The 21,600-nt window shown below is 42.5% G+C and overlaps 1 protein-coding gene across 1 annotated transcript in view; it reads right to left on the minus strand.

Annotated features, from left to right (window-relative positions):
* Nucleotides 1-1,830: 1,830 nt before the first annotated feature.
* The window catches only part of LOC108650542 (Ig-like and fibronectin type-III domain-containing protein 2), a 43,310-nt gene continuing 23,540 nt past the window's right edge, over nucleotides 1,831-21,600 (minus strand). Inside the window, exons 2-17 of the mRNA XM_089260435.1 lie at nucleotides 15,815-15,905; nucleotides 15,571-15,741; nucleotides 15,379-15,516; nucleotides 14,201-15,326; nucleotides 13,930-14,143; nucleotides 13,599-13,872; nucleotides 11,028-11,303; nucleotides 10,553-10,884; nucleotides 5,609-5,756; nucleotides 5,325-5,460; nucleotides 5,060-5,252; nucleotides 4,745-4,991; nucleotides 4,014-4,683; nucleotides 3,216-3,508; nucleotides 2,905-3,149; nucleotides 1,831-2,719 (exon numbers count right to left, since the gene is read on the minus strand). Coding sequence (XP_089116561.1) covers nucleotides 2,294-2,719; nucleotides 2,905-3,149; nucleotides 3,216-3,508; nucleotides 4,014-4,683; nucleotides 4,745-4,991; nucleotides 5,060-5,252; nucleotides 5,325-5,460; nucleotides 5,609-5,756; nucleotides 10,553-10,884; nucleotides 11,028-11,303; nucleotides 13,599-13,872; nucleotides 13,930-14,143; nucleotides 14,201-15,326; nucleotides 15,379-15,516; nucleotides 15,571-15,741; nucleotides 15,815-15,890 — 4,965 coding nt within the window. The 5' untranslated portion in view covers nucleotides 15,891-15,905 and the 3' untranslated portion in view covers nucleotides 1,831-2,293. The remainder of the gene's footprint in view (nucleotides 2,720-2,904; nucleotides 3,150-3,215; nucleotides 3,509-4,013; nucleotides 4,684-4,744; nucleotides 4,992-5,059; nucleotides 5,253-5,324; nucleotides 5,461-5,608; nucleotides 5,757-10,552; nucleotides 10,885-11,027; nucleotides 11,304-13,598; nucleotides 13,873-13,929; nucleotides 14,144-14,200; nucleotides 15,327-15,378; nucleotides 15,517-15,570; nucleotides 15,742-15,814; nucleotides 15,906-21,600) is intronic.

The raw sequence follows: 21,600 nt of genomic DNA on the forward strand, positions 1-21,600 counted from the left end.
TTGTTGAAATGTATGTAACAGGCAGAAGGAGGCGTGGCAGACCCCACAAAGTATATATATTCTTGATCAGGACGACAAGCTGAGTCGATTTGGCCCTGTCCGTCTGTCTGTCCGTCCGTCCGTCCGTATGTATGAACGCGTCGATTTCAGAAGATATAAGAACTAGAGTCTTCAACTTTTTTTTAAAATGTCCGTATATATCACGCGCAGATCGAGTTTATCACTAAAAAACGATAACTAATTCCGATATTTTTTTATCGATAAAAAACCTTATCGAAGATCACTTAAATAATTATATCTCCTACATCTTTCAAGCTAGAGTCTCCAAATTTAAAATGTATATTAAGATGAATTTTATACAATTTCGGTTTTTGTTAAAATTTACCCCCCACCCCTAAATCCACCCCCTCACCCTCATCTTTGTAAAAGTCGTATATCAAATACTAGAGACTTGTGCTTCGGTATACACATACATTTTAACATTATGATTACGTTCTGAAAGTTTCATTACGATCGTACGTCTAGAAATTAAATTATTCAACAAATAAGTTTTCATTATATTGCCAACATTGCAATGCAACCCAAGCGCAATCGCCTGTATATGCGAGTGTGTGTATATGCGTGTGTTTGTTTGTATGCGTGTGTGTGCGTGTGTTTGTTTGTATGTGTGTGTGTGTGTGTGCGTGTGCGTGTGTGTTTGCTAATTCTTATTGGAATATCAGTTGCTTGTAGGGTTCAGGGGATCTCGTAGTCGAGCAGTCTCGACTAGAGCTTTCTTTCTTGTTTAATTTGAAGTCCCTAGCTCTTATATCTTCTGAAATCGACTCATTCAAACATACGGACAGACGGGCGGACGAACAGACAGACAGACAGACTGTTCAAGAATATATATACTTTGTAGGGTCTGCCACGCCTCCTTCTGCCTGTTACATACATTTTAACCAAACCATTATACCCTGATTTCCCATTTTCATTGGGTTCAGGGTATAAAAAGTCACAGCCCTTATGGTTTCCCGGATTGGTTCAGGCTGTAAATGCATACGGTAGTACTTCAACTGCCGCGTGTGTAGGAGCCATATCCTCTTTTTGAATGAGAGAGATATAAGAATACCATCACCGGCACTTAAATGTGTTGCATAATTCAAACAACATTTGTGCAGAGCTTTTGTCAAGTATAAGCATTCTGGAGGTGAAACGGAAGTGTGAAAGCATAGCCAAGCAAAAAGCAAAGAGCAGAAATCAGCATTTGAAGACGCAAAGAGCAACGGCCAAGGCAGCTTCAGCTGAATGGTAGTTTATTGGAGACAAGGATAGTATACAAAAAATATAAAACTTCACACGCCAAGGATGCAGATGTGAATATGGATGAACTCCCTTTCTAGCGGAGCTATCAGCTCACTTGTGCGAGTATAGAGATAAGGGTGGCTAGATCCAGTGTAATGCCAGCAGTTTATGCATAACTCAATTGTGATAATCTCCGTCGGATTCGCTCGTAACACTTAACAGCTTTTATATGACGGCGAATGCCTGATACATATCTATTTAGAATCATAGCGCCTTAGAGCATATCATATATGTATCTTAGTTAAATATTTGTATAACTAAGCACAGGATGCTAGGTGAAGCACACATTTACATATACATACATATATAAATACATATTTATGGCCTAATCAGACAGTTTTGTAGAGTGTAGTAGAATACTTTTACCATACAAAATTACTTGCTGCTTTAAATTACATGGAACCAAGTTGGTACCAAAAATGGGTTTCGCCTAGCAATATTTGGTTATTAAAGGAAAACAGTTAATAGCCTACAAAAGTGTAGCAGTTCGGTTACCAATTACATTTATTTTACATCATTTTCAATCACAGTTACATACTACAAATTTATTATTACTTTACACTAACCAAATCTTAGAAAACATTTTGTTTTTAATAATACCCATTTATCTTTCGCAGTGCATACTGAAAGGTTGCCAGCGTGTACAAGTATGTGCGTGTGTGTTGTGTGAGTGGGTGGTTGGTTGTGTGTTGTGGATGTGTGGGTGTTTCTATCTATAAGGAATGTGCGTATTTGTGTGTTTGTGCTGGGGTCGCGCTTCGCGCTGTTTACACGGGCCTACATAAGTAGCTACATATGTACACGCGTACACACATACATAATATGTATGTATATATGTAAGTTAACTAGCTAAACTTGAGATGTGGGTATTTCAGTTTCGGTTCTTGTAGGCGCGTCTCATTTGGGTGTGAGTGTGAGTGTGCGTGTGCGTATGAGTGTGTTGTGTCATTTATGGCACAAGTTTCTTAAATCCGGCACCTTCTTGCCCAAGTTTGAGCTCTTCGTAAATTGAGGGATTCACTTCATTGCACTGCGTATTACTAAGCGGGTTGTGAAAATGATGGGCCGCATCTGTAACACCGCGGCCGTTTCGCAGCTGCTGCTGCTGATGTCTGTTCCCATTCACTATGCTCCCCGTATCAAGCGTCGTGACTGTGGATGTGAATGTCGTCATTGTGGCTGCATTGCTATTGTGATTATGGTCGTTGCTGTTGCTGTTGCTGCCAGTGTGTGCGCCGACACCGCTGCTGCTGCCGTTGCCATTGCTGTTGCTGTTGCTGCTGCTGTTGCTGTTGCTGTTACTGTTGATGTTGCTGCCATGCGTGTGATTGTTTCCATTCTGTGTTGTTGTGATGGCCGATGTCACTGTTGGCAACTTTAGCGAGCGTGTATATGTGTGTGTGTGCGTGAGTTCATTTCAATTGAAAACAACAAAAGGAGGAAGATACACGTTGTCGTTATAACAGGAATACAAATAAGTATATGCAACACTCCGATTTACAGTCATTGCGGCTGGCTTATGAAAAGATTACAGGTATAGTTAATAGGCTTTATACACACCTGCACCTGCTCCAGTCCACGTGTGTACGTGGGATTCTCGAAGGCAACATTGCCGTTGACTGCCTTCCCATGGTGACAGCGATGTCGCCGATAGAACACAATGGCGGCCACCGCCAAGAGGACGGCCAAAATGCTCGCTACGATGCCGCTTATGGTGCCCACGGCGCTCGAGTAGCTGCTGGTCGCGGAGGTCACCTGCTGTTCACCCAGGGTGAACCTAATCGGATCGGTGAGTACACTGGCACCTGGGGAAACAAGTCTGCGAATTAAGCCTAGGCAAACGGCACACGGCAAGCCGTCGATTCACCCACCGTATATATTGCCAGCTTTTACCACCAGCTCATAGAGCACGTCCTTCTTCAGACCATTAATGCTTATTGTTGTGTCCTTTACATCGATGCGTTGAATTTCCACGGCGCCTGCTATGGCCATGTTATTGTAGTTGTTGTTGTTGCCATTGCTGTTGCCTATACTTGTTGCATTATTCATGGAGGCCACTGTATCCAGGGCAGGCTCCATCGAAGATGGCGGCAGCACGGCGGCCTCATGGTAATATATTCTATAGCCGTCGACGGCATTTGGATTCTTTGTTGGAGCATCCCATCTGTAATGAAATAGTTTTCAGACCGTGTGCATGGCGCCATATTATGAGTAGTAGTAATATTGTTGCAGCCGCAAAACTTGACTGGAATTTTAATAAATTTAATGCGGACTGGCATCTCGACCAGAACCCATTGCCCACACATTGCCCACCACCCAAAAGGCGCTGTGCTCACGCAGCGGTTCCAGACTGTGTGCGAAACCTTTGACGTTGACTAAGTGTATTAAAGTGAGATAAAAATCTCAGCTTTAATGGATTTTGCGGTCTATTAGTGCAGACAGCAGCAGCATCTACGCATGGACTTGCGACTTTTCGCACACACAGACGCCAGATGGGGCATGAGTGTAATGAATGTATTGGCTGGTGAGCAAAATGGATGAGTTCAGTTCCGGCTAAAGCAATGAAAAAGTATTTTCGGTCTTCTGGCCGGACATTGTTAAGATATTTAGCTTGATAGGTCCTAATGAAATGAAGAAATTTGCCACTTGCGCGCTCCGAAGCCACTTACTTAATGTTCACCGCGTTGTCTGACAGCACGCTGACTACAATGTTCTCTGGGGGTCCCGGGAGGCGGTCCCGATTCTTCTCAAAGCACCCAATGATGGTCCTCGAGTACTGCAGGCTGCAGATCTCCTTGGAGCGCACCGACTCTCCGCGACACCAGTTCAAGCACTTGCGTGGCACCTGCTCATCTGCGCAACAAGATCTGTGATCCGACCCATCGGCAGCGCACTTCATCAGCTTGTCAAAGTCGACGATGCATTCGGGCCGGTTGGCTATGGTATCAAAGTCCACGTAGTAGGTGCAGGCATCCCGACAGGCCACCGACACGTTTTGTGCGGCACAGCACTGCGACACGTTCCGATGCAGGTTGGGCGTGTTGCGTATACGCACCGACACCGGTGTAGTGGAAGAGCCAAACGGATTTTCTGCATGGCAGAAGTAGTCGCCCACGTCGTTCGCTTGCAGCTTGCTGATGCGAAGTGCCATCGTATAAATGGTTGACACATTCGTGACGGACACGAAGTAGTTTCCTCCCTGTGGCACGGGCACACGGCCGTCGTGATCGCGCCAGAAGATGGTCTTAGGCGTGGGCTTTGAGTCCACCGTGCAGCGCAGCTCTACCTCATCACCAATAGAGGCGACAGTGATGCCAGCCGCCTGTATCTTGGGCGGATCTGTGGAAGGGGCCAACCTCAATTATAGATTAATCAATTTCGATAGATTTCGATAACTTACAGCAAATATTGACGCGACGCGTGGCTTGCATAGGCACACCGTAACCGTTGTCCGCGTAACATGAAACGTGCTCCATGTCCGCGGAAACATTGTGAATGACAGTCACCATATGCCGGGAAGTGTCCTGTCGCACTAGGTGCCCCCCGACGTACAGGGATATGGTGGGGGCTGGGTTGCCCAGAGCTAGGCACAGAATTGTCATTGATCCGCCCTCGGGTATATTGTCCGCCGGATGTACAGTTGGGGGCTAAAGCAAAAAACACATTTATTCATTTTGCTCTCTTCAGGATATGCAAAGCAAGAAGCGGGAATTACATCCACAAAGGCAGGCAGGGCCGGATCTGTCCACGCCACAAGGGTCTCTGAAGGCAGCGAGGTAGCTCGCTCGCCTACCGCCTCTACGTAGAGCACATGCTGAGAACTGGGCTTTAGATTCGTTATTCGCAACCAGGCCAACTTCGTCTCGATTCTGGTAAATTCAGCAGAGTTCGTTGTCTTATGGTAGACTCTGTAATAGTCTGGTTAGTAACACACAAGGCATATACTCCTGGTCAACAGCTTTGCCACGACTCTAGCTCACCTGTATGTGATCCGTTCGTGCGGATGCGAGTACTCAGACGGCTGCCAGGCTATCTGCATCCAGGTCGCGCTATGGGTAAGCACTGTCAGCGAGTGAGGCGGAGACGGTGCGCCCCACGTATCGTTTGGATACAGGGCTACAAAGACACAAGTCCATGCAGTAAATTCAATATGCAATAACCCATATGCCATATCCAGTGACTCAATAGTCAACCGGTTTAGGCTAGCAAATCTGTCGACATTGACACACAGATCACAACGATCACACCGATCACAGCCACTTACCTTTTTCGCCAGCAGCACTCGTATTTACAAGCAGCATCGATGCCGGCAGCGATGTGCCGAATTTTCCACGCGCCACAACCATAATGCGGTATAAGGCATTTTCTTCCAAGTTGGTCAGATCTATGCTAGTCTCGTTCGTCGTCAATTCCTGAGAGTAAAATTACGTAAATGGAATGTCGTCTGCACGCCGAGATTGCTCGAGTAGAAAATACTCTATACTGATACACCATATAAGCTATAAATAAAATCCTCTATCTATATATAGGGCTGTGCACATAGTTAATGTAGCAACATAGAATGACAATCGAAATTCGTGAAATGCAAATAATTTGTCAGTGCATCGTAGCTGCCATGCAGTGGCACCTGCGACTACATCTGCGACTATAGCTGTAGCGGCTGCGGCTGTGGCTCTGGCTGGGCATCAGCTAGCTGAAAGCCACATTGTCGTGTTTAGCCGTTTTCGAAATTGCTGCAAAGTAGCGCGATTTGCGGTATTTAGCCACAAAATGACACCGCCAGCCAACACCAACGAAGCTGACAGCGCGTAACGATGGCACTGCCATTGCCATCCGCATTTGGCATCAGATTGTTTCAAAAACTATCGCCAAAAATTGACAGCTGTATTTCGCTCGCATGCATGCATGTTATATTTACAGCACTTTATATATTCAGCACTGTTATTCGGCCCACGTTCAAAATAATTGGCTAATCGGCTTCGCGGCTGCCGCGTTAACGTTTATCGATTGTTATATCCCTTACCAAATCAAGGTAGCAATGTAGACTTTTTTCTCTGCACTTTTACTCAATTTGATCATACTGATGATAAATAAATATTGTTATATATCAGCACTGACTTTTTGTACATGAAAATAAGCATTAAATTTTAATATCGCTTTTAATATTTTGCAAGATTTTGCACACATTTATGAGATCTAGTCAACGTTTGCTCCGCTCGTGCGAGACATTGACATTTTAATTTTAGTAAGTGGGCCTAAAAACTTTACTTATACTATATTTCAAACTCTGCTACTCTGGTTATTGCATTTGATTATTGCAGTTTGAGTTCGCCCAATTAAATGGCTGCACCAAGTAACTCTTTTGAGCGTTGATTGCGAAAGCCCACAAAAAAAACCTCCTAAGTGGTTGTCATTAGGAGCGATGCCCCAATGAATAATTAATGTGCACGCAAGTACGTGAGCTATTAGCTAAAGAGTAAGCTACAGCACCCGGGAAGATTCTATTCCAAGCAGCAGTTACCAAGCGATATGGCAAATAAATATGCAAAAACCATTGCTCCACTAACACGGAGGCCAGATAACTTTTGGTCGTAAAAATACGTCCCAAGGTGTTCATTTTCCACAGCTCCAAAGACACAAGTTTGAAATTCGCCATCCACGCTCCATCTGCCATGTGCTCTGCCAGTGCCAGTGCGTAACTACATAGGAATTTAAATGTATTTTAATTGGTAAACTGTAGACAGGGTAGCCATTTTATATTCCTCCTTATTCCAGCACACTAAAAAGTTTGATGGTCATCATTTAGGGTGCTTCTGCTAACAACAAACAAACCGACACTTTGTCGACAGCGGCATAAAGCCCACCCACCCACTAAGCTGTCCAAGCTCGGATAACTCGCTCCTTTTATTTCATTTTAGAAATGTCCATTTAGCACCTAAAGCTTCTCGAAAAATTAGAGCTATAAAGACTACGATCCCACTTCATGGAGACATATGTAGACATGTTAAAGACATATGTATTTCACCAAGAGTCAGCTGCCCTACGTAGTTCTTCAATTACTATTCCCTCCACATAAAGTAAAAATATTCTGTATCTATCAGCTTGTGTTTATCAAGAATATCTTAATAATAATATTCGCATTTATGACTACAGCTACTGATGACCTCATATTTCGATACAAGTTTATTATGATTAACAATATCTCAGCCACATCTAAAACAAATAAATTTATTGTGGGGATAGCCGAGGCCACATGACTGCCCCCGGAGTCAGAAATACTCTTGACCTTTCGAAGAGTTTGAGATTCAGCAACGGACTTACATTATATATGTACGGACATATATATACTTACATATATATGTATTTCAGAACAAAGCTGCATCTCCTGCTTAATTTATATTTATATACATATACATATAATGAAAAATATATATATAACAAGAAAGAAAGCTTTAGTCGAGACTGCTCGACTACGAGATCCCCTGAACCCTACAAGTAACTTATATTTCAATAATAATTAGCAAACACACACGCACACACACACACACACGCATACAAACAAACACACGCGCACACACTCACATATATAGGCGATTGCGCTTGGGTTGCGCTGCAGTGTGGCAATATTATGAGAACTTATTTGTTGAATAAATTAATTTCTAGACGTACGAATCGTAAACTTTCAGAACGTAATCATAATGTTTAAATGTATGTGTATACCGAAGCACAAGTCTCTACTATTTGATATACGACTTTTACAAAGATTAGGGTGAGGGGGTGGATTTAGGGGTGGAAATTGTATAAAATACATCTTTATATACATTTTAAATTTGGAGAATCTAGCTTGAAAGATATAGGAGATATAATTTTTTAAGTCACCTTCGATAAAGTTTTTTATCGATAAAAAAGTATCGAAATGAGTTATTGTTTTTTAGTGATAAACTCGATATGTGCGCGCTATATACGGACATTTAAAAAAAAAGTTTTAAGTCTCTAGCTCTTATATCTTCTGAGATCGACGCGTTCATACATACGGACGGACGGACGGACAGACAGACGGACAGGGCCAAATCGACTCAGCTTGTCGCCCTGATCAAGAATATATATACTTTGTGGGGTCTGCCACGCCTCCTTCTGCCTGTTACATACATTTCAACAAAACCATTATACCCTGATTTCCCATTTTCAATGGGCTCAGGGTATAAAAAGTCTGAGCCCGATGCATGGGGTGCATTTAAACCAATTGACACCAGGCGGTCAGGGTAAAAAAAAGATGCTAAGCTCCAGCAGCTCCGCTCTTTCGACCAAGCTAACAAAACCAAAGTGAACAGGCGAATGAATTTTGAACTGAAGGCAAAACAAGATAAAATGCTTATCTTCGGCACCTCGAAGACTAAATACCCTTTCAGTCATGTGACTTAGATTGATATTTAAGTATAAGTTACTAAGGAAACAAAACAATATATAAGTACATTATAATATGAAATAATTTTGAAGATCTTTCATTAAGCAGAAGGTTATGCAAGTAGTTGCATATACGAATTAATGCATTAATTAATGCAACTTATTATAGGAAATATATCGATGGGATCAGACTGTGGCGCATTTAATAGTAAAATTATAATGCAAGGGTATTCGCTCCGAACATTGGCAGCGAATAATGCTGACAGCAGCTGCACTCTCTAAATGGCTTCCCCAATATCGATTCAGCTGATGTCTGTGGCTGGGTGTTGGGTGCTGGATGCTGGATGCTGGCATTATGGGCAGGTTGCCGTCGACAGGCCGCCACTGGGGCCTGCCCACATTGAAAACATTTTGCGCGCATCAACAAGAACAACATAAACACGCGACAAACATTTGCACATTGTTTTTGTATTTTTTAGCATTCGCCGTTTTTTGGGGCCAATAACTCTGTTGATGGCCACGGCTGATGCTGCAGGTGGCACTGCCGCTGAGCTTTGATGTGTGACAACAATAGTCAATAGTTGCAACAATGCCAATGGCAATTTATATGTACATTTGCCAACTCTGGCTCCATTGTGTGCTTGCCAGTTTTGGGTGGGAGCTATTTTGAATAGTTTATGGTCACGTGCCCTATCCATATCCACAGTTATGAACCACAGAAAAACTTCGGGCCCCACTGTCCCCCAACGCGTGGCAGTGAATGTCTAGCTATGTATACACACACATTGCAAAGTGATCAAATAAGCGCAACACAAGCTTTCCATATTAAACCTACTATTTCACAATGTCTTAAGTTTGCTTCTGTTTTCTTGGAATGTAATTAATATTCAAAGATCGTAACCAAATTTTCCAAATTTGGAATCAAACTATTTATGAGCTCCAGTAGTTAATTATAATTATCATTACACACTGAACCCATTGAAAATGGGAAATCAGGGTATAATGGTTTTGTGAAAAATATTAACCCAAAAAAAAATAAAATCAATTTTTCGATTATTCTCGATAAAAAAGTTATCTGATGAGTTATTGAAAAATGGTAATCAACTCGTACTGCGTACGGTATATACGAATATGTATTCCCATCTTATAACTTCTAGTCCCATCGTATAACTTCTGAGATCGACGCACTAATACGGACGGCCGGACGGAGGGGCGGACAGACGGACAGGGCTATATCGACACAGCTCGTCGTCCTGATCAAGAATATAAATACTTTATGGACTCTGCGATGATTCCTTCTGCCCGTTACATTCTTTTCACACAACTATTATACACTGATTTCCCATTTCCAATGGGTTCAGGCTATAAAAATATATATATTTAAAAATATTTGGATTCATCACATTAATCTACACAGTCAGTCTGAAAACTCTAGCTCTAACAGTATTGAAGCTTAAAAACGAACTTAATTTATCCATTATTAATGAAAAGAAGTGGGATGAGCTATCGGAAAAATATTATGGACTCATAATGCGTACGGCGTATGCATTTGTATTTCCGGAGATCTTTACGATAAACGGGCATGAAATCATCTCGCGTCATCCTCATCGAGAATATACAATATATACTTTATTTTCACAAAATTATTATCCCCTGATGTCTCAATTTTAATGGATTAAGGGTATTGAAACCCTCAAGAACTGAATACAGAGTATAACGGGGTCCAAGTAAATATATAGAGCATGCAATACAACATGGCGTAATGTAAAACTTGTTTGATCAACTTGAACTACTATGTACTCACATTCTCTAATTTGGCAACCGTTTCGTAGATGGTCATGTTATTGACTCTGCCATATTGAACTACGAATTCAATGGCATCATTGGCATCGTTAGCGTCAGCAGCGTCGCTCGCAGCAGAGGAGCGCGACGGTTGTTGCGACTGGGAGGTGTCTGCTGCTGATGCAACATCGCCAGCCACAGCGCTGGTGGCAGCTTCAATCTCATCGCCAGTTGCCGTGTCACTGCGATGGGTAGCGGCGGGGTCCACGGGCGGCGTCCAGGCTATGCTTATGCTTCTGCTGGTAATCACTGTTGCATGGACATCTTCTGGCGGCCCTGGTATGTTATTTGTGCCTGAAAACAGCCAGTTGTAACGCAAATTTAATTGACCAATATTGGTTTTGTCTGCCAAGCCTAGGCATCAAATCAAATACTTAATATGGAACACATTGAGCAACGCATGACAGACGTATCGGCTGCGAGGGATGTTGACTCACCTTCCTCGAAGCATTGTAAAATGTTTCCAGCGTACGACAAGCAGTCAGGCATATTGCTCGCCCATGTGGAAGCGGTCGACGAAGACATGCTGCCCACAGTAGCACCTGCTCCTGCTGCGGCTCCTGCTCCTGCTGCTGATGCTCCTGTTGTCGATTTCGTGGTCAGAGCCAGTGGCATGACGCCGCGGCAAAGTGGCATGCATGCGTTTATAACGCTGCGTCGACTGCAGCAAGGGCTATGGTCACGTCCGCCAGCTGCACAGCGCGCCAGTAGAGCTGCGAATAATCAATGGAAGTTAATAACGGACGTATCGGCATGAGCTTGCAGTATTTGCCTTTGACATAATGTAATTATAACGCCATACACAGCATAACGGAATTATCAATTTGATATTTGAATAATTTAAATACTTGAATAACATTTTTGATACCTCAACAGTTTTTGCCGCTTTGTCTCAGTTGAGCAACCAATGGAGCAGTAACTGAGTCAGCATATTTCGCCAACTAATCGGAAATTTTATTCACTTCATGTCTGTTCAATATTGTGTCAATATGCACCATGCAGAGCTTCAGTTTAATGAAAATATTTAACAGTACCGCGAATCCTAAATAGCAGGTATTTCATTCATTACCAATTCATTAAGATATATGCATTTAATAAATAATATGTATGTAAAATTCTAGAATGAACAAGTAAGAAGACTCTAGTCGAGACTGTTCGACTACGAGATACCCTGAACCCTCCAATCTAATATTCTAATCATTCTGCACTTCTTTTATGTACATATGCATACACATGCATCCGCACGCACGCATAAGCCCGCGCTCTGCTAACTACGCAGTTAGCAGCGACTGCGCTTGGGCTTCGCTGCAATGTGGGCAATATTATGAGAATTCATTTTTATACCCTGAACCCATTGAAAATGGGAAATCAGGGTATAATGGTTTTGTTGAAAATTTTTGTTTAAGACTGCTCAACTACGAGATCCCCTGAACCCTACAAGCAACTGATATTTCAATAATAATTAGCACCCACACACGCACTCATGCAAACAAATACACGCACACACACACACACTCACATATACAGGCGATTGCGCTTGGGTTGCGCTGCAGTGCTGGCAATATTAGGAGAATTTATTTGTTGAATAATTTAATTTCTAGACGTACGATCGTAATGAAACTTTCAGAACGTATTCATATTGTTTAAATGTATGTGTATACCGAAGCACAAGTCTCTAGTATTTGATATACGACTTTTACAAAGATTAGGGTGAGGGGGTGGATTTGGGGGTGGAAGGTAAATTTTAACAAAAACCGAAATTGTATGACATGCGTCTTAATATACATTTCAAATTTGGAGACTCTAGCTTGAAAGATGTAGGAGATAAAATTTTTTTAGTGATCTTCGATAAGGTTTTTTATCGATAAAAAAGTATCAGAATGAGTTATCGTTTTTTAGTGATAAACTCGATATCCGCGTGATATATACGGACATTTAAAAAAAAAAAGTTGAAGTCTCTAGCTCTTGTATCTTCTGAAATCGACGCGTTCAAACATACGGACGGACGGACGGACGTACAGACAGACGGACGTACAGACAGACGGACAGGGCTAAATCGACTCAGCTCGTCGCCCTGATCAAGAATATATATACTTTGTGGGTTCTGCCACGCCTCCTTCTGCCTGTTACATACATTTTAACAAAACCATTATACCCTGATTTCCCATTTTCAATGGGTTCAGGGTATTAAAATCACTATATCTTTAGGTTCGATATGCCACGAACCTAAAAGGCGTAGACATAATTTTTTTTATCAATCTTTATAGAATCATAACATTAGCTCACGTCCTTCAACGTTCTAACTTAAAGACTAGAAGATACAGCTGTATCCAAGTATCCACGCCCCTAATGGACGTAGATACATATATCCGAAATAGCACGTAATCTTGGGTGGTCGATGCGGATCAACATTCCAAATTTCAGCTTTCTAGCTGTTCAACTAACATGATTTCTGATATATCGTAAAATGCATTCTCCGATTTGCCACGCCCCTAATGGGCTGATCCAAGTCTCTAGCTTCAAAAGCGCCGAAATGAACTGCGTTCATGCGGACAAACGAACGGACAGCCAGACGGACATTTTACAAAACCAATAACCACTAATTTCACTTTCGTGAGTGAGTATAAAAATTATTATACGGAGATATGCGTATATAGGAATAACTAAATATGCAAAAAACTCTCTTTCATTTAGTTTTAGCTTAAATTAATTATAATTCGAAGTGTAAGCCGAAGCCAAACATAATCCCTGTTAAAATATTTGTTGGACCTTATAACAGTTTTTCCAAGTTTGTAGTTAAATGCGACTAAAGAATAATCTATATCTATACCTATCAGACAATAAAATGGCTAAATAAGTCAAATGAGCTCATGTAAGTCACTGAAAGTGAAAGCCTAAAGAGATTACCCAATTGAGAGTTGTTAATCAGGCTTCAGGACTGACACTAATTAGTGTTTGCTAGATTCATGTGAATGTATGGGTGTATGTGCGGCTTGGATGCTACTCACGAATTTGGGCACGGCATGCCGGACCGAGATTTTCAATGTCTGAAAGCCGTATGTTGTACGAACAAAGCGGGGCACATTGTGGCAGCAGTCCTGAAGCTTTGCAGCACGTCGACATGTTGTATTTGGCAACAGGGTCTGTGGCCAGCTCGGCTGGGAGGGTCCGGGTGATAAGCCGTGGGGAGGGCTCACTTTTTCCGTACGCATTAATTGATACCACATAGAACTCGTAATAGATGTCCGGCTCCAGGCCTTCAAGAATGAGTGGCGGCTGACGCTGCAAAGGTAATTAAATTAGTCATGCAGTCTGGAGAGTAGCCTCAATCATATGTGCCTTTTCCACAGTCAAATAGTCGTCACCAACGCCGAGACGTCGGAACTTAACGTGATAGGTGTTTACAGTGTCACCTAGTCGCTTCGGGTTATTCCAGTCCAGAATGACAAAGCTGTCCGTTTTAGCAACTGTGCGCAGCTTAGAGGGAGGATCGGCCAGCACGCCATAGCCTTGATAGAGACAGCTGCTATACTCAGACATAAAGCGCAGGCATCTGTCCCGAAAAATACGGCTATAAATCCATTGGGATACCAACTTTCTCGTCACTTACTTAAACAAGCTGAAGTCAAGCGATGCCAGCTTTCCAGCACATATCGGGAAACATGCGGACGGTATGCCGCGGGCCCTGCAACAGGGCGTATGATCAATGTTATTGGCCAAGCAACTGAAGGTGATGTTCGACCACGGCGCACACACCATTAGGTCTGGCAGCGTAGCCAAGTCCGTCTTCTGCGGATCGCACATCTTATCCATGCACAAGCGGTGAGTCATCCCACTGGACTCGCAGCAACTGCGTATGTCGGGCAAAGTGGGCATCACCTGCTTGTTCGGGGTGCCCGTCTGGGACTCGACCACTGATGCGCTTGTGTGCGTAAAGAAACGCAGACGCTCATTTGGCAAACTCGCACCGAACTCGTTGACGGCCGTCACTATGACAGCATACATAGTGAGAGGCGTGAGTTTGTCGAGCGAGAGAAATGTCTGATTGGCCGTCACATTGTACAACATTGTTTTCTCCGTAGCGGAGGCGCTTTGCGCTTGGTGCTTGGCCTCGCCAGTCAGCTCATCTTCGTCGAAGCTGTGCAAGACGATCAGGCTCACAGTATAGTAGGAGACTTGGTCGTCCAGCTTTTGCGGTGGAGCCCAGCTTATGTTAACACTTGTTTCTCGCACATTATCTATCGAGACTCGCGTAGGCGTACTGGGTATCAGCTGAATACCCTTGAGAATGCACTGCAGCCCAGTCAGGGTGTGCTGCACGCACGAAACCCGGGTCTTGAGTTGGTCGGTGAACGGTGTATATTCGCCACGACACATATCTTGGCACAGATCCGGTATTTGCTTCTCCACACAGCACGGTACGTGGTTACGCCCGTCGGCCATACACCTCACAATGCTTGGAAAGTCCCTCTCGCAGGCCTCGGGATCGATGCCTGTGGTGCCATCTAAGATGTTGTGCAGGTTGCAGAAGCCCATGCACTGAGAGGAGACATTCGCACGCTCACAGCACTCGGTGAAATCATGAGTCAGCTGCGGCGGAGACTGACCCGGGCGCCAAAAGCTGCGATTGTCCTGCGCGTTGAGGGGCGGTGGCAACAGAAATACATCGGTAGATTCAGCTGCCACTGGATCTGAGGCATTGGCCTGCAGGCCTGTTGCCGTTGGCAGCTCCTTAACTAAATTCCCATTAGTATGAACTGAGTGGCGCTATAACCCAGACTAACTTACCTTTTAGTATGTGAATACTACGCAATACGGGATCGGAGTTTAACTCGCAAATGTAGGCACCCGAATCATTTGCCTTGAGGCCCTTTATCAGCAACACCCACACCTCCCCACCCACATTCTGATTACTTCCCCTGGGATCTGTGTATAAGGATGCTTATTGATTATGTCACATTTAAGTTCACTTATACTCACTTTCATCGTGTAAAACCCTAACACGCTGGTCCTTGGTAACACGCACCGTACCAGCCGTTAAAATCTCGTCACCCTTCTTCCATATTACTGTGTTGTTGCCTGAGTTTTCGGAGACCACGCAGGTTAGCAGCGCGTCTTTGCTTTCGAATATTAGCGATGGGCCACCAGTTCCTAGACCACAGTTGATTGCAAACTGACATAACTGGACCATTCGCCCATTTTATATTACACTAAGCACACTTACCAATTGGCACACCTGAGTTAACACTCGATAATAAAAGACATATCGTTATTACTGGCAACACGAACAGCTTGAGCATTATTCCTATTATTGCCTAAAAGTAAAACAGAAAAAGAAAATATTTTCTTAATAATATTACTCTTCCCATTTTGTGATCCAGCGATGTACTCGGCTTAATCGATCTTATCAACCTGTCGTTTGGCAACAACAAGTTGTATGAATTATTACCCTCTAATCTGATATTCTAATCACTCTGCACTTCTTTTAGGAGCACATACAGACACACGCACGTATTAGAGCGCGCTCTGCTAACTGCGCAGTAAGCAGCGACTGCGCTGCAGTGTAGGCAATATAATACGAATTTATTTGTTGAATAATGTAATTTCTAGACGTACGATACTAATGAAACTTTCAGAAGTTAATCATAATGTTCAAATGTATGTACATTCAGAGTACAGAGGGGGGGGGATAAATTAGAACGAAAACCGAAATTATATAAAATATACATAGGTCTACATTGAAAATTTCGAAGCTCTACCTCTATAGGTGTAGGAGATATAATGAAACAACTAGCTTTCGATAAGGATTTTAATCAATACTCAAATATCGGGAGTAGTTGTCGATTCTTAGTGATAAACTCGATATGCGCGTGATATACATGGACCTAAGAAAAAACAAGTAAGAAAGCTCTAATCGAGACTGCTCGACTACGAGATCCCCTGAACCCTACAAGCAACTAATATTTCAATAATAAATCGGACACACACACGCATACAAACAAACACACGCACACACACACACACGCATATACAGGCGATAAACTCAATATGCGCGCGCTATGTACGGACATTTAAAAAAAATTTGAAATTTCTCTAGCTTATGAGATCGACGCGTTCATACATACGGACAGACGGACGGACAGACAGACGGACAGGGCCAAATCTACATAGTTTGTCACCCTGATCAAGAATATATATACTTTATGGGGTCTGCCACGCCTCCTTCTGCCTGTTACATACTTTTAACAAAACCATTATACCCTGATTTCCCATTTCAATGGGTTAAGGGTATAAAAAGTTCAAGTCTCTAGCTCTTAGACAGACAAACTAAAATCGACTCAGCTCGTCGCCTCTCTCAACTCTATCACATTTTTTTGATAATTCATCTGATTTCTAGTTTATTGAGAATAATCGATAGATTGATTTATTTTTGTTCAGCCTAATTTAAGTAAAGTAAATTCTTATAATATTGCAGCGCAGCCCAAGCGCAGTCGCTGCTTACTGCACAGTTAGCAGAGCCTTATGCGTGCGTTTGGATGCATGTATATGTATATGTATATGTGCATAACAGAATTGCAGATTGAGTATAATATCAGATCTTTCGATATGCTACGCCCCTAAAAAGACTCAAGAATTATTTTAGGTTCATCAATAGAGGTGGTTACAAGTAACTAAGCTATCCACATTTGTAGCCTCTAAGCCTTAAACTGAAGGGGATATACAAAATTACGGTTTACGACGCCCCCTGTATGCGTAGTTTTTCAACTGAAGTGCTCAATTTGAGCTATATACCAAATTTCAGGTCTCTAGTATCAATAGTGCCTAGAACATCGTACAGTTTTAAAAATCACTATATCTTCAGATCCGATTTCCACGCCCTATTAGCGCGTGGGAAATTTTAGCTTATAAACTGTATTAGAACATATTTATCCAATTTGCCACGGCCCCAATGGGCGTAGATATATCCCCCAATAGCTCGGGATCTTGATTGATCGACGCAGACCTATATTCCAAATTTTAGCTTTCTAGCTCTTCAACTACTATGATATTTTCATTTTCCGATTTCTTCAGTTCCTATTGGGCGGATCCGGAAAATTTTAAATTTTTTCAATAAAATGTGCTTTGCCGAGCCCGGTAAGGAGTAATGCCATTGAAGCTAGCTGAGCTTTCGCCATCCATCCACCCAGTTATTGTCGCCACGTTCTATCAGCCACCCCGAACGACGCCGTCAGTGTCACCCCTCGACTTTGGGTGTCTGCTAGAAGATTGTTTGTTTGCCCCTGGCAATTGTTAGTGGCACTTGTAAGGCATCAGAGGTTTGTGACACACTCGCAGCACTAAAACCCAATGCGAATAACGCCCGCTGACCAATGACAATGCCGACGACAACAATGCAAAAACAATAGCCTTGGGCATTTGCTAGTACATGACATGGTAGTAACGGCTAGAGCAAGGGGATGGGAACGAGCCAGCCTCGTGGGCTGACTCACTCGTTGCCATTGAAAAGGGTATTTGATGAGCCCTAAACGCATTTTAAATTGAATTTACATCACAGAGCGCGAGCGTCACCTGCTTGCCAGACTGATACACCTGAGACGCCGACATAGTTGGAACTTAGACACTGAACGCCCATTCATAAATTGCTCAGGCGAAAACCTTGCGACAACTGCCTCACGTACTCGCACTTTTACTGTGCCCCACAATGGAACGATGCTGGCGGCGACTGTCTCTGCGCCTGTGACTGTGCCTGTGGCTGTAACTCTGACTCCCGGGAGTCGCTCAATTGCAAGCGTGACAAATTTGATTAAATTATAGCACTATTGCAAAACGTTTTATCTTTTGCTTTCGCTGGCTGGCGCACTTGCACTCCGACATAGAGCAACACGTACGAGGAGCCACTCAATTAATTGTTTCTGCTGTTGCTTTGCCTTCCTTGTTATTTCGCCATTGCAGCCGTTGTGCACACCCATAAAAGTAGACACGGACACAGATACAGAGACTCAGAGCAATCCTAGCCAAGTCAGACCCAAACCAACATCACCCAACCCATCATTCATACACTCATGTACGTATACGTGCTTTACACGGATGATATCTACTTGTCTTCATCTGCCCGTTTCCCTGCCAGAGCAGTCAGCGTTACGACTCATTCCCCTTTTCCCCAGCAAATTGTATAACGTGGTATCTGAGTTATACGATATGCATGCTTCGATTCCGTATGTCGTACGGAGGAGCATGCCCGCTGAAGAAGATGTGGTAATCAGTTTTGATTTTATTAGCACAAGGACACCGCGTTAAAAAGAGCGGTAAACGTCTTGGATCCTCGTCAGCGACACGCGGGGGAACTGGATGAGTGTTGGCATCTTATACGGTTCAGTCCTCCGGGCTTTGTAGTCATCACATTAGCGGTAGGGTTCGCAAATGGCAGTAGTAGCATTCGTTAACCATGCTAAGGTCGTAATCTGATTTTCATAATATAATTTTCATAATTGTAAATTCGTCATTCCCAGCATAAATAAACCTCTTTCTTATTCAAGTCGAATGCGAGTCTCGGAATGGGAAATAAGGCCAATTGGTAATTAGGACTCGATATGAACAAATTAACTGTAACCGCTACCGGGGCTCTATTTAGAAAAGTTTGCCTTAAGTTAACTAATTATTCGATTCAATAACTGCCTATGCTTCACAAGCTCTCGCTAATCGACTTCTTACATCTCATGAATCAATTGAATAGGAGTCGGTTCCCATCCGTAAGCTGCATTGAAACAAGTTCAGTTTTATTTACCTAATATTAGCTCCCCCGTACTTATTTTAATTTCTATCAAATCAATGTACATTGTACAAAAGACTAGGATTAAGTAGAAAAGGATAATGTGTCCTGTATTCTTAAATAAAAAAAAGAAAAACATCATTTTTATACCCTGAGCCCATTGAAAATGGGAAATCAGGGTATAATGGTTATACCCTGAACCCATTGAAAATGGGAAATCAGGGTATAATGGTTTTGTTGAAATGTATGTAACAGGCAGAAGGAGGCGTGGCAGACCCCACAAAGTATATCTATTCTTGATCAGGGCGACGAGCTGAGTCGATTTAGCCCTGTCCGTCTGTCTGCCCGTCCGTCCGTATGTATGAACGCGTCGATTTCAGAAGATATAAGAGCTAGAGACTTCAACTTTTTTTAAAAATGTCCGTATATATACGCGCATATCGAGTTTATCACTAAAAAACGATAACTCATTCCGATACTTTTTTATCGATAAAAAACCTTATCGAAGATCACTTAAAAAATTATATCTCCTACATCTTTCAAGCTAGAGTCTCCAAATTTAAAATGTATATAAAGATGTATTTTATACAATTTCGATTTTTATTAAAGTTTACCCCCCACCCCTAAATCCACCCCCTCACCGTCATCTTTGTAAAAATCATCGTATATCAAATACTAGAGACTTGTGCTTCGGTATACACATACATTTAAACATCATGATTACGTTCTGAAAGTTTCATTACGATCGTACGTCTAGAAATTAAATTATTCAACAAATAAGTTCTCATAATATTGTCAACATTGCAGCGCAACCCAAGCACAATCGTCTGTATATGTGACTGTGTGTATATTCGTGTGTTTGTTTGTATGTGTATGTGTGTGCGTGTGTTTGTTTGTATGCGTGTGTGTGCGTGTGTGTTTGCTAATTATTATTGAAATATCAGTTGCTTGTAGGGTTCAGGGGATCTCGTAGTCGAGCAGTCTCGACTAGAGCTTTCTTTCTTGTTGTATATCGTAAACTGATTTAATGTAGCATTCCATATAAATAAACTAAATCAAATTTAATTTTAACAAAATAAAAGTAAGTAAACTGTTATGCAGCCAGTCAGCTTTGATAAACAAACACAGTATAGCTGTAACTTGGTATTTATTTACATAAATAAAGATCCAATACCCACCGAGCGCTGTGAATTAAATTCGCATTTAATTAAGGAGTAAAAGGACTAAGCAAGCAGCTACTTTATAAATTTAGCCTATACTCCTCCTCGATCCGAAGAAAGGGACTGACAAATGACAGTTGCTGGATAAGGTGCGCACTCCAAGCTATCTTTTTTGATAAATGGAGTACACCGCAAAACATTTTAAAAGCAAACCAACAACGCTTTCCACTTTCCGCTTTCCGGCTAATTCAAAGTTTAAACTCTACGCCACAAGAACGTGGTTGGAGACGGCCAGTAATGGAGCTCAGTTTGGGTGAGCAGAGCAGCTCAGCTCAACCCAGGCCAGCAGTCAATTCGCAACATGGTTTCCATGGCTGTTGGGCCTGTCCGGCAGGACGAGTTCGCCCTTTGACTTGCCTGTATTTGACTGAAGCTACTTTATGGCTTCTGTTGTCCCTTTGTTTTTGTTTTCGCTTTGGGTCTGTCTTTTTATTTTTTATTTTAAACATTTCTCTTTTTAAAGAGGTAATTTTTCTTAATTACCTAAAATGTTTACCTTGTTGCTCGTGTTTCGGAGTTTGCCCTTTTGGACGCACAGATAAGGACTGCGTCAGAGTGGTAGTTAAAAGTCTCCGTAAATTGTACCCTTGTGTAAAGGTGTAAAATATTTTTCGACATGGCACACAAAAAAACAACAGCATTTTACTTTTTGCAAATGTTTTTGTTTATGCTTCTAAGCAGCTTTGCTGTGATCTGTGCGGCTGTGATTTCCACACTCACACACAGGAGCAAGTAGAGGTATGGAATACCTAACAGCGGTGGCAGCACTTGCGTATACTTGCCAATAAGTGTGTGTGTATTGTGTGGTTGAGGGTAACTAACCATCTGGCGACACTAAGCCAAAAACCAAAACAAATTTTACAGCTTACTGCAAGGTGAGCAACACTGTTCAACAATTCCGCGGGCCCCTCCAAGTACGTCTGCGACGAATACATATTTGCAGCGCCCATGTGAGGCCGATGGGGTGTGCTTAGGCCTGTGTTTGTTATATCTTGTTTAAGTAAATATATAATGATAAAA

This window comes from Drosophila navojoa, chromosome 4 (genome assembly GCF_054131105.1).
Source record: "Drosophila navojoa isolate 15081-1374.11 chromosome 4, UAZ_NAV_1.0, whole genome shotgun sequence".
Lineage (NCBI taxonomy): Eukaryota > Metazoa > Arthropoda > Insecta > Diptera > Drosophilidae > Drosophila > Drosophila navojoa.